General features: G+C 40.3%; 1 protein-coding gene across 3 annotated transcripts in view; it reads left to right on the forward strand.

Moving 5' to 3' along the window:
* The window catches only part of CMC1 (C-X9-C motif containing 1), a 46,461-nt gene extending 37,031 nt beyond the window's left edge, over positions 1-9,430 (forward strand). For all 3 annotated transcript variants that reach the window (XM_086614553.1, XM_086614554.1, XM_086614555.1), the window contains 2 exons: positions 5,591-5,681; positions 7,058-9,430. In XM_086614553.1, coding sequence (XP_086470679.1) covers positions 5,591-5,681; positions 7,058-7,172 — 206 coding nt within the window. In that variant the 3' untranslated portion in view covers positions 7,173-9,430. The remainder of the gene's footprint in view (positions 1-5,590; positions 5,682-7,057) is intronic.
* Positions 9,431-13,702: the final 4,272 nt, after the last annotated feature.

Here is a 13,702-nt window from a genome sequence, read left to right on the forward strand (position 1 = left end):
TGGAGTCCCCAACACAAGAAGGACATGGAGCTGCCAGAGTGGGCCCAGAGGAGGGCCACGAAGATGATCCGAGGGCTGGAGCACCTCTGCTATGAAGACAGGCTAAGAGTTGGGGCTGTTCAGCCTGGAGAAGAGAAGGCTCCGGGGTGATCTTATAGCAGCCTTCCAATACTTAAAGGGGGCCTACAGGAAAGCTGGAGAGGGACTTGTTACAAGGGCGTGTAGTGATAGGACAAGGGGTAATGGCTTTAAGCTGAAAGAGGGTAGATTTAGATTATATATAAGAAAGAAATTTTTCACTCAGAGGGTGGTGAGGCAGTGGAACAGGTTGCCCAGAGAAGTTGTGGATACCCTCTCCCTGGGAGTGTTCAAGGCCAGGTTGGATGAGGCTTTGAGCAACCTGGCGTAGTGGAGGGTGTCCCTGCCCATGTCAGGGGGGTTGGAACTAGATGATCTTTGAGGTCCCTTCCAACCCAAACCATTCTATGATTCAAAAATAATTTCTTGGTACTTCCAACATTATTTGTACAATTCTGTATCTGAACAGAATTATACAAAGACTTGGAATGAAATTTTTATAAAAAATAAAAGCATATATGTCCAGAGAGCTTTAGAAATAATTTTAGAAGGCTTTTAAAAGCTCTTTTTTCTGTTGTCATGTGACCTTACGTGTGCCAGGACCTACAAAAACAGCTGTTTTCCCCTTGTTCTCTGTGTCCTGCTTTCTCAAGTAGGTAAGTTGAGATAGGGAGACCCAGTGAAATACTGCTCTTGGATCTTGGGCAGCTGGAGATCTGGAAGTGCCCAGGGACCAAATTCAGCAGCTTCCCCAAGGTACTCTGGGCCCAAGGTGCTCCCTGCTGAAGAGTTGGTCCATGGAAGGGCTCACTCATCACTGACCTCAGCCACAAAGCCCTCATGTCTGTCCCTGAAAACTGTAGGAGCCAAGTGGTCTTCCCATCCTAGGCAGATCACCTCTGTATCCCAGCGTGCCGTAGTTAGCAGGTGAGAACTGAAAAAACTGTATTGCTCTGTATTCAAATATGGTTGTTCAGGTTTTGTTTGGTTGAAAGCAGACCTTTGTCTTGGCAAAGACACCATTTGGCCTTACATACTTGGTTGATTTAGAGAAGGTTCTAAATTGTAAGCTTGCTTTAGCAGTTAAAATCTCTCTACGTGGCTGTAATGGCCAGAAAGTAATGAGACTTAAAAATCCTCAGAACTGTGCCCAAAACTCATTTTGGATTTGCCTTAAAACAGAAGTGCAAAGCTTTCTTCGTGAAAGCGAGAAAGAAGACAAAATCTGGTCTTGAATCAGTGATGAACTGTTCAGTGAACTGTATCCTCGAGAAGAGGTCTTTGCTCAGTGTGCATCCCCTTAGACACAGCCTGTGGCACGGAGAAGAGCCCGTGGGGCTAACCTATGTCAGATATGATGTCATGAACCAGAACTGCTGTAGGTGAAAGAGGGGTCCCTAGCCAGTTTCCGTGGTAACTGGTAGGCACCTGCAGCTCTTTGACGCATTACTGGATCTGTCCGTATCCGTGCATAGAGCATTCAGTGACAGACATACGTAGCTGTCCTGGCAAAGCCTCTTCAGGGTTCATTTTGTGGAGGGCAAGCTTTTCTTTTCCCTTTCTAACAAGGCATTTTCACTCCTGTTGTGTTGAACTCTGTCTCTTGTTTTATTTAGCTTGCATTTGTAAATATTGGAGATAACCTTTATTATTTGCTTGAAACCTTTCTGTTTTGTGACAATCTGCACTGAATTTGTAGACTCGCTCAAATCTGCATCGAGTTTCGCTGCTGCCTGAGGTTGTTTTGGTAGCTTGCTGCTTGCAAGGAGAAAGAAGACATTGTATCAGCCAATAAGCTTGTAAAGTCATGGAAAGCCGTTTGCTAAAGTCTTAAAGATTGGTCGATGTGCAAGATTTCTGAAGATCAGCTCTGCTCTGCTCTGAAAGAGCAATTGTTCTTTGTATCACGTGCAGTGTCAGGAAGCAGTTGGTTTGAGCGTGAGCCCGGGTGCCCTGGCGTTCTGGTTACCGCTCGTAGCTGCTAAAGTGTTAAACTACAATGGGTTTGTAATCAGATCCTGTGTATCCGCTCCTGTTGTGGTATCGTGCTGTGCACCCTGAACCTTTGGTCTACAATGCAGATATTGCTCGAATGAGGAATGAGCGGTGATTGTCAAGATTATGGAGATGGAGATTAATTCTTGGTTTGAGATTATATCTGGAACTATTGTGCGCTATTTGTGAGATTATTCACCAGACCAGTAGTTTTAACATTCTTTGTGCTGGTCGATATTGAGATGCTTTGTTTCATGCAAGAGTTGTGAGCAAGACAGAGCATAATTAAAATAAAATTAAAATTAAAACAATATTCTCCAGACTCCGGTAAGGTTCCTGGTAAACATTTATAACTAAACCTGTCTTGCACCACAGTCCTTATGTGACTGCCAAAGGGATTTTAAAGTGCAGGAAGTAAGAGGAAAGAGGGATAATCCAGTTTTGTGTGCTCACATGAGCATGCCTGATGTGCTTTAACCTGGTCCTTTTTTCTCCTCTGTTATTAAGCATCAGCAGCGTTAAAACTAGATAGCTGGAAGCCGTTTTATCACTTTGCAACAGTGCCTGGCCACGTACCGCAGGCGGGGCCTTCTGAAGCCAGGGAGTGCTTGTGATTGCAGCTCAGGTTTTGTTCACTGGGACATCGCGCCTTTAACCAATCAAGACTGGTGAGCTAACAAGTGAGAGGGACCTCCTGTTGTCTTCAGTGGTTTTTTTACTTCACAGCTTCCAGAAGGAATGATTACTACAAAAAAAACAGCACAGCACTTAAGGAAGTGCCTGTAGAGAGTAGAAATCAAACTGGTCACTAGACAAATCCTGTTCTCAAAGGCTTCAGATGTTTTTTCCCAGAAAAACAAAGGACATTTTTAGAAATGTGATAATAGGTATGATTTTTCTGAGATGCTGATGTAGGGACATTCAGTGTACAGTCCAGGAAACAAGAGAAGAAATGTCAGATTCGCCTTTAAAAGCCAGAGAAACATTTTGATATTCTAATAGCACACATCTCGTTCTGAGTTTAAACTGCTTCATAAACTTTAGCTGTTCACAAGTATCCTCAAAGTTGTGCATGTGTATTTGGATATTTTTAGTCTAAACTAAAACATATATCAAACAAGATCTTAGAAATTGAGTATGGTAGTTAATAGATACCTTTGAGCACAGGTTACAGTGTCTTCCCAACTAGTAATTAACTGGTTAATTTAAACCCATTTTTTGCATACTTTCATCTAGTACATTATACAAGTGGAGTATGGTGATGTTACCAGTGCATAATATTAGATGCCGCACTGAAGCATGTTGAAAGTGTTCATCAAGAAAATGTTTAAAGTTCTTTGCAAAGGTATCTGTAAGTTTGGCAATGTAGGGACACTTAAGACTGTCATCAACACTTTCAGCAAACAATAATTTTTTTTGTAAGTTATTTTGTCAAAAGCCTGATTAATATAGCCATGAGCAGGCAGATTAGCCTCACCTAGGGGTGGCTTGCAGCTGTTGGATCACTTTCTCCTTTAAGTTTTGTTAATAGTGTCCAGGATACTAGAAGGTGGATTTTGTTCCACTGAAGTCTGCGATTGCTTAGTGACCATTTCAGTGGCCGTCTTCTATGAGCAAAGGACAGGATTGCTGCTTTTTATAGGCATAAATCTCTGTTTTCTTGTTTATTTTAAAGTTTTGATGTAATGGAAGTTATATCATAATACAAGATCAACAGTTAACTTAGTAGGCAAACCTGAAAATTCAGCTAAATGTCTTGAAAACATAAAAGGACAGGTACAGGACTACACTACAGTTGTTATTTTTAACAGTTGTGCCCGTATTTTCATGTGGTCAGTAACTTGCAGGTGTTTGAGGTTCCTTTTTGATTTCCAGTGTGACTTGATAGGTTGTATCTATACAGTACATTTAGATAATGGAGGTGATAAAAAAATTGCAACTTCTTTAAATATTACATATCCGATCGCCGTGTACAAAAAATGGAAGATTCTACTGTGAGTATATGAAGTACAAGTTTTTGGACAAAGCAGAATAAGAGCAATGCATTGAGCATATATATACACATGATACTCAATGCACATACTGAATGTACGTGAACATACTCAAGGTACCTGTACCTTGACTATAGATAATGTGATTTACCTTTTGTATGATGTAGCATCATTAAGTTTTGGTGTCACTGAGTTAGCTGTAGGTTTTGCTAAAGATGTTCAAGAATATAACAATTTCTGTATGCCCTAAATTTGTTTGATATTAAATCACTTCCAGGAAGAGCTCGGAAGAGAAGCAGATGGAACTCTGGAAGGGGACACAATAGATTTGACTTTGTTCTTGACCTGGCCACTGGTTGATCTTGGAAAATTGGCTTAGTCTCCCTCTTTCCACCTGTTAAAACACAGATGATTACTAACTCCTCAGACCCCTTATAACAAAACAGTTTGAAATCTCCTGATAAGAATAACAGCTAATTTTATCCCAGTTTATTATTTAGTGAAACAGGGTGCTGATAACAATGAGGCATAATTTCAGTTACTTCCAGATAAAAAACATACCCTTAACCACGACTTTGCTTCCCCTCCAGCCCCCAGTGCTACTTCTTTTAAAGTATCTCACTGACTTGTTTTTAAGTCTCGAGACCCTTGAGACTGACTGGGTACTTTCACTTCATTGAGCAAACAGAGGCAAGATTGTTTTCTCTGGAGAAGAAACAGATAATTGTGTCTCCTCCCTTTTATATTCCTTTGTTCTTAAATGCCAGAGATGATGATCCCAGAAATGTAGCTGATGATCAGTATTTTTGTGGGCAATGCTCTTTACCAGCCATTTGGACTTCAAAGAAACTCGCTGTTGAAGAACAGCTACAGCCCACTACACAATGCAGAGAAGATACAGAGAAGATAACAGCCCTTCTTGGAGCACTGTAGTGCCATGGAGCACAACCTGGCACTCCCAGCTGATAAGCTGCTGGCTTTCTCCTTGCACTCCCAGGAGGAGGCGGGATTTTTGGAAACGCCAGTGGCACTCTTTGAGACAGTAGTTGCTGTCAAGATTACTGTCCTCTTAATTTGTAGATACGAACGTGCTTCAGTAATTTTAAAAGCTTTCACTGTAGAGGAAACACTAACAACCCTGGCTTACCTAATTTTTCATGCTTCCTTTTTTTTTTTTTTTTTTTCCCTTCTCTGTGATAGCCCTGAGTAGTCAGTATGAAAAGCAGGCACAAGAATAATGGATTTGCTGCAAGAATAACTTCAGAAATTTGTTGGTATTAGCAGCAGCAGTATGTGTGTGAACGTGTTACGTGATATGAGGGGAGAATCCCAATTAAAATCTTGCTGCTAAACAAGTGACAAGACCTTGCAAACAGTATGAGACTCCAGGCCAACCGCGGTTATATTAATGATAGATCAGATCTGGTCTGTGAGGTTTTTTTTATATGGAACAGTATACACATAGGAGGATTGTAATTTTTCTAACTTTAATTTAGTTTTTGGTTTTGTTTTTTCTTTTTTTGCAGCATTTACTAAATGCTGTCAAGAAACCGGTCTTCTTATGGTGGTGAAGTGTCGTCAAGAGAACACAGCACTGAAGGATTGTCTGGTTGGCTAGTAAGTCCCTCGTGAGTTTTGGGTTTTTTTTTTGTTGTATGGCCTATACTAATCTAGAAATGAGTAGAAATCGTAAATCTTCTCAAAAGAGTTTTTTACAAGGTCAGTGACTTTGATGTATTTTCTGAAAATTGTATCTTCGCTTTAGAAAAAAACATGCTGATCAGGGCCTACCTGACAAGATTTTATTTCCTTAATAAAGCTGTCCTATGGCCATAAAGACTCTCTTTTTCATATCAGTTGTGATGGATTTAGATTTTCAGCCCAGATGACATATAGGCCTGTATTCACTACACTGTGGGGATGGGTGTGGGCAGAAGCACCTTCACACTCTGTTAGTGAGACAGGACAAGTTTGTTTTGATTTTTCTTCTTCAACTGTTTTCTAAGATTTAGTCTTTGTCCTGGAAGTGTCCTGCTGTTGTGAACAGCAATAGCAGCAGCAATGAGACATTGTAAGGTATTAGAGAGATCAACTTGATGCCATGGCAGATTGAAATGTGTCTTTTGGAAGTCCTAATTTATCCCCAGCACCATCAGGCTGAAGTGTTAGATTCTTGAATTTCCCAGGGTGAGAGCTGGGGATTTTTAGAGTTTGACTGGGAGGGAGAAGGAAGTTGGTTTGGGTTTTGGTGGAATGTGTGTCCTGCCCTGTTTAACCAGAGATTAAGATTAAATGCCTTTAAACTAGTGACAGTTTTTCTCAGGTATTTAAGAATTGATGAAAAAACATGTACAGTCAGGCAAGAGTTCAAGCCTAACTGCAGTGAGAACTTGCTGAACTTAACGCAGTCTTACTTGTCTATGCATCCATGCAGTAAATTTTGCCTTTTTTTTTAACAAAAAAAGCAACATCCCAAAAAAATACACACTGCTGAAAAAAAACTGTTTAGTGTTTGAATAATTATACTTAAAATCAAAATGATGAGAAAAATGACTTGAATTTAATGATCAAGGACCTCCATGTTTAATGCTCAGGACATACACTTGAACCTGTCCCCAGTAGTTGCTTGGATGCATAAATGTAAGTGTGCTGTAGCCAATTCTTATGCTGAGGCATGTAACTGCGCATAACAGTAAATTATTTAGCTCAACTGAAATACCGAAGATCTTTCTCTTTTCTACCTTTCCTCTTCATGGCTTCACTGTAGAGGCTTGAATAGGACTATGCCTCAAGAGAGAATGCAAACCAACGCGGTATTTAGAGTTCACAAGGATAACTTTAAGGCTTACGTATTTTATAAAAAAAGGTATTTTATTATTGAAGGCAAGCATGTTTTCTTTGAGTGTGAAAGTAGGATCAGTTATGAGTGTTACTCATGCAATATCTGTTCTATGTTCCAAGATGAAAAACAGTATTATGTATTTGTCTTGTAGCTATTCTGATCCATTATTCTATGAAGAATGCAAAACAGAATATTTGAAGCAAAGAGAAGAATACAGAGCAACTGGAATTAAGAAAAAGAGACAGAAGCTTACCTCAAATGTGTAGTTAAAACTTAAAATGAACTTTTCAAATTTTATATCCAAACTTGATTTGACTTGATGTAAATAGACTTAAATCATCTGTACCCCTCTGCGTGGAATTTAACTGAAATACACAAAATGAGATGAATGAAGAATAAAATAATCTCTGAATTTAAAAGTAAATTTTTAAAATTGTCTATAATTAAAGATCTAAAGCATGCTGTCACAGTTTGCAAGAGAATTGGCGAAGGTCTGTTCCTCTGTCTCAACTTGAGATTTTGTTACCAATTTGCAAATGGCCTTTTGGAATTTAAAGCTCATGTCTAATTATGTACCGCAGGCTACATAAATACCTAAAGGTGAATAATTTAAGCTGTATTAACTGAACACAAATTGGGTATACATTAAAATTGGTCTATTTGTCATCTGAAGCTGAATGGAGATGCTCTTGATACTCTTGACAGAAGAGAAGGGTGGGCAAATGCAGAAGAGAAGAGCTTCTTGGACCTATTTGATTTATATTTTTCATTGAAACATTGAGTCATATGAAAGCCTGATAGTACCTTTGCCTACACTGACTCATTTTTAAGTCTACATTGTCAGAAGAGATGGACGCCCCATGCCCGTGTGTGGCCCAGATTGACCATTTCAGCTCTAGAAGAAAAGTCATCTGATGTAGACCTTCCCTGAGAAGGCATGTGGAAGGCAAAGTCATTGAGAGCAGTATCCTCCCCTGCTTTCTGCTTTCAGAATGAAGAGGACTGCATAAGCTTCTACAGTCCAGGAGTGAGTGAGTAACTACACTTACAAAATCATTATGGGCAGAGGTGAGTAAACAACTAAACTAGATATGCAAGATGCAGGTCACTTCTCGCAAAGGCCAAGGGTGAGCAAGTCCCTATTTAAAAAGGAGCGTACAAAGGATCTTTTGTATACTGATGCTTGAAGATGCTTTATTGTTGAGCTCCCAAATGCATAAATGGCTTCACTAGAGATAGTGAGTGAAACTTTATGTTACTATTTTGGGGCATCTTTTGAAGCATTTTGAAATTACAAAAAAATATTTTACAAGTAAGGGAAGGCTGCACTTAGAAAACTTACTCACGTGGTAACTTTAATGCCCTGATTTTACAAAAAAAGGTTTGTAAGATTTGTTACTTTTCCATTAGAGCATGCAAAATTTCACTTGTTTATTTTAGTACTGTTTCACCACAAAACCAATACTGCTCTAAAGCTATTCAAGTAGGAAATTAAAATCAGACTTTATGACACATGTAGGTCAAGTACTTAAGTTCATGTTGCAGGTTAGTCCTTGCTCTTTATTCTGCACCTTTTACTGGAATAATCAATAGTAATGTTGCTTCTGCTATTAGACAGCAGATTGTCTGAAGGACTAGGGAGTGCTTGTGAATGAAACACTGAAAAGATGTGTAGCATTATCGCTTGTGAGGCAAACTTAAGTGGCACTCAGCTCTAGAACTAACCACCTTGAAGTAACTTCTGTGGAATACTTTCTTACATATGTACTTGCTGTCAGCTTCTCAGTTCAACCATTCTGGAAAACAAAAGTATTCCAAATCAGTTAGTGGAAAATTAGTTGTTTCCCTGTGTGTATTAAAAAAAAAAAAGAAGAGGAAACACAGTGGAATGTGTTTTAAGGATTTCCAAAGAGGATTTGGGCGGGTGAACATTCTCTTAGAGGCAAGTGCTGTGTGCTGCCAGTGGTATGTGCCTGCACCAAGCACTCACCTGAGTCATACTCAGGTCCCCACTACAGCTGGTGAATGCAGACAACAGCACCAGCAACGGGCGGCTTCTTTTCTGGCTTCGCAGAAGGTATGCTCAGCAGGTGAGGGGGAACCCCAGTGCACTGACTGGTACTGCCCACTTCAACCTGCGGGTGTTACTCCCCCACCTTCTGTGCAGTCCTTCACATAAAGCACGTCACAGCTCACTTCTGCACTGATGACTAAGCTCTGCTGTCAGGTCTGAAATGGCGTGTACTGAATTACGCTGTCAGCCATTCATTTGTCTTTACCTGCACTGTTGCTTGTGCAAGGAGGGGCGGGGTTATTGCAGCTCCTCCTTTGTTCACCGTGGCACCGAAGCTGGGCTCTGCCCTTGGCATCAGCTTTCAGGTAAATACTCCCGTGGCCTTAATTTGATGTTTCTAGTTTTGAATTCATTTCACACCTTTCACCTTCTTAATGTCTTGTGTAGTATCCTGTGTTTTAATTGCATTTGCATCTGTTATTTAAAGTTTAAATAAAAGAATGAGTACTAAGTGACAAACTCATACTAGTAAACTGCTTTGGGTTTTGTTTTTGCCTCAGCCGCAACCTCTCCTTCCTACTCAGGTTAACATGAAGCAGCCCTAGATCCTAGTCAACGTAAGAGAACATCAGTAGCATTGCCAAAGCCTTCAGCTGTGCCTCAGCAGGGAACTGGAAGCTTTTTTGCTACATGTTGACTATTTTTAAAAGAGCAATTCTATTTTATCAGAAGTTAACGCATAAATGACAAGAGGGTATAGCTCTAGAAGCCTGGCTGTCTTCCCCACTCAGCCCCTCCACCTCCCAACAAAACAAAACGTGTAACTGCCTGTACTTTCTGGGAGTAGCCAGCTGTAGGTGCTTAGAGAGGGAGGGACATGGGTGCAGACAGGCAGTCCTTCACCTAGCCCTCTCCACCTGAACCAGGGTTTACAACTCTAGGGAGTGTTAATTAGATGATTCTTCATATGTTTTTTCATTTTGAAATCAATTCTGCAGGATTCCTAGAAACTATTCTTCTGTGTAGGAGTAGACAATTGGTGGAATTACTATCGGTGTGTCTCCAGTGTTTTCAAGTTAGTCCATTAATATGAAAAGGTCACGTAAGTGCAGAGGCAGGGACTGACTCAGGTAGGTCAGCCGAAGTCTGAAGCATGGCAAGCCGCTAGCCCGTACTTGTTAGTGTTTGTGTAACAGCCTGCTGTTTTCTAACACGTGACTTTCTTAAAAATTAAGGTGGCATTACCAAGTGTTTGCAATTCCAATTTTAAGACTGCCTGTTACAACTAGAAGCTTTTACGGAGTTGTGCGACTTTCACTGTAGCTGTCCAACTAGCCTGCACCCCGCACTGACCTCCTGCAACAGGAACCCTTTAAAACCTTCCATGCAGCACCGTTGATTGACACTGGTGGGATCAGGTCTTAAAGCTACAAGACTGATTTGTCCCCTAGCACCCTCACACAGCACAGCAAGGCACCCGTCACAGTTTTCTGCGGCAAAGAGAGAGAACTTGACAAGCACCCAAAACACCGACATTTTTCACTTCAGGCTACACTCTTTTCAGTGTATTAAAGCTCTCTTCAAACTCCTGAGACAAGTCCTCTACAAAAGCGAAATCTAAAAGGAAGGAGGAAAAAAGGGTGCCATATACTCATGTTAAAAGTTTGCCTTCCTAGAGTAAAATGAAAACTCAGAGAAATGAGTGGCAGTTTGTAATGCACAGAATTTTCTAAGAGGAGTGGAACTACCTACCATTGCAGTCTCAGCCAGTGATTCATCTGTGAGCCAGAAACCCATTCTGCCTTATATTTAGTGCTGCCTTACACCTCCTCAAATAATTCCTACAAGCTTGTGTTCTCTGTTTACTCTGCTGGTCCAAAAATGGTCAAATAACAGTTGAAATGCAAGTGCTCCATTTTGTTAAAAATCAGTTCAGTAACAGTAGGTACCTGGTAATTTCTTTCATGCTTCTCCCCTTGATCAAACATCCATACTCAGCGTTTCTATTAATTACTGTTTTGGGTTTTTTTTAAAGTTTCAACTGCTCATCAGACTTGGGAATTTGCAACTCATAATGCTGATAATAAAAAAACTGAATACTTTCCTCCACTCTCATATGTTCATACAATTGCAGGTAGCCCACCACTCCCCCGCAGAAAGAGACAAAAGCCTGACCCTTAAGAAAACCTCAGAGCAATACATTAAACCCCCCAAACCCACATGCCTTTTCATATTCAAACTACACACAGCAACAGAGAAACACCTTACCGCTCTGCGACCGCTCTGCGACCGCTGTTCTTCACAGGGCCTGGTTGAAGATCAGAAGAAAATGCGGGCGAGTCAGTCAGGTACCGGAGCTTTTCACTCTTCCTTTGCCAGGCCACAGCGTCGTTAAAAATAGAGGTGTCTGAGCAGAAGAGTCTCAAAGGCTACTGCAAGCAGTTTTTGAAGTAACATTAAATCTGCTTTCCATCACCAGCATCATTCATGTTATACTTCCATGGGCCTCTGTTGAATTATTTGGAATGGGTATTGTCTTACTGTAACCCCACCATATGTCTAGTGCTGCTCTCGTCCTTTTCCAGCTGTAAAAATTCAACCATGCATCACAGCTAATTTGGGCATTTGCTTTCTTCAATACAGCTAGGTCACTTCAGAGGAAAACTAATCAGTTGTAAACCCACAAAACTGGCAGGGAGACTTGAAATGATCAGATTTTAAAAATATTTAAAATGAACCAAACAGTGGAAGTTTACATATGAGTTATTAGGTGGTTAGTCCAACTCTCCAGATATGCAAATACATATTCATCAGCTTGCCATATGCTCACTGAAATGTGCAAAGCAACAACCTCCTCCTGCCCCAAAAGCTGTCTTCCATTTCTGTTAAATGGAATTAGTGCTTCCTTGAATTAAAAACTGTCAAATCTGTGGGTTGGCTGAAGTTTTACAACATTCAAAGTTTTCATTAAAGTGAATTTTTTTTTTGGTGTCATTTAACATACTTATTTGAGGACTTTGGTCCTTCCTTTATGCGTTTTTATGGGTTTATATGACAAACACACGTGTGTGCACACAAAACACCAGAACCCCTTTACTACAGCTACTTCTGCATGTCATTTGCTGTCACTGCGATGAAGAGCTTTCACTTCTGAAAATGGAAATAGCACTGTAAGCCACTAGTGGCATGGATTTAAATGACTTTCCCATCTTCAGTCAAAATTTGATTGTATGCTTCAGACCAACAGATGCTTCACAAGCCATCTAGCTCCCAAGTGACCTCAAATCTGGGGACTTCCTTTTCAAATGTGATGGTTTAGCCGCAGCAATGAGTGACTGGATTGGAAATGCTGCCTACAGCAAGCTCTCCATCATCACCCTCATCTCAGCTCTTCTGAAGTCCCTCTCCGCAAACATCGTTGCTCCCTTCTCCAGCACAGGAAGCAGCACAGATGATAAACCCAGAGTCAAAGGCAAAGCCCGGAAATTCTCAGGCACTGTAGAGAGAAGCTTAATTTTAAGTTTCCCCATCACACAGGACAGGACAGGGTGACCAGGAACCTTTTCACACAAGTAGTCAAACCTCAGGAACACAACATAGCTTTAGGTAACAAAGCCTTTCGGGTTCCAACAGCCAAGAGAATACTTTTCCCAGAATACACTGAAGAAGTCCACAGAGGATGTTTGTTTTTTTTCTGAATGAAAGAGGATGAACCTCAAACTTAAATTGTTTGTGCTTGGAATGACCTTTATACACAATTCAGAACTTAAAACTGAGTAAAAAAATTCATGCCAAATACTGAAAGGAGATTTGTAAGTGAAACCAATTTCACACAAAAATAAATTTATTTAAAATCTTAACACAGTAAAATTCCTTCACTGCACAAATCAAAGTATTAATCACGTTGATGTCTGTTGGATAATACTTTACTTACTAAAAAAAACCTCTGTAATGTTGAGGTGGGGGACCCCAGAAAGTAAGCTACGTTAGAACTAGATACCATATAGCTTACGCGGCCACATGAGAAATGTTTTCTGCTGCTTTGTTATTACACAGGTAGTTGGTTCTATCAGCTCCAGCCTACTGACTTGGATTTGTTTTATGCATATTGGGTTTTGTTCTATTACTTTCCAAGAGATTGTACTCCCCTGAGTCAGCTGTGTTCATTGGTCAGAATAAATTCCAGCATCTGACACCATTTCCATTAATCACAGACAAGCCCGTGTACGTGAGCAAGATAACAGAAAGATAAAACAGTACCTGGTGAACGGGAAACATTACTTATGTATGCTGTTCACTAATACAGTAGGAAGGTATCTGGGAAGCATTTTTTCAACTTTGATAGACAAACTGAAAGACAAGAAGATGGGCACTGTATGAAGTACTTACTCCACAGGGAAGAGAGTGTCTGGAACCACACAGGTCATGTAGCACCTTGGTAACACTTTTACAACCTATTGTTACTACAGCTATGCTACAGTCATAGCTTCCCCATGTATTTGCAAGCAATTTTAAGATAATTTGCTACTTAAACAGCTGTGAAATTAATTTTTATTACACTGATCCTAAGCTGGACCTGTGAGGTTGAACACTTCACCCACACATCTGTAAATAATATATTTAGTATTAAGTGTCTTCCCACCCATTACAAGTTAGGTATCATGGATCTAAAACACCAAGCATTTTTCAATGTAATAAGCAGTCAAGGCATTTCACTTAACCCTGTCATATTAAGCCAGATATGAAGCAGAGCTGGTTAAAAAAAAAAAAAAAAAGAGACAT

Source organism: Tauraco erythrolophus, chromosome 7 (genome assembly GCF_009769465.1).
Source record: "Tauraco erythrolophus isolate bTauEry1 chromosome 7, bTauEry1.pri, whole genome shotgun sequence".
NCBI classification, from domain to species: domain Eukaryota; kingdom Metazoa; phylum Chordata; class Aves; order Musophagiformes; family Musophagidae; genus Tauraco; species Tauraco erythrolophus.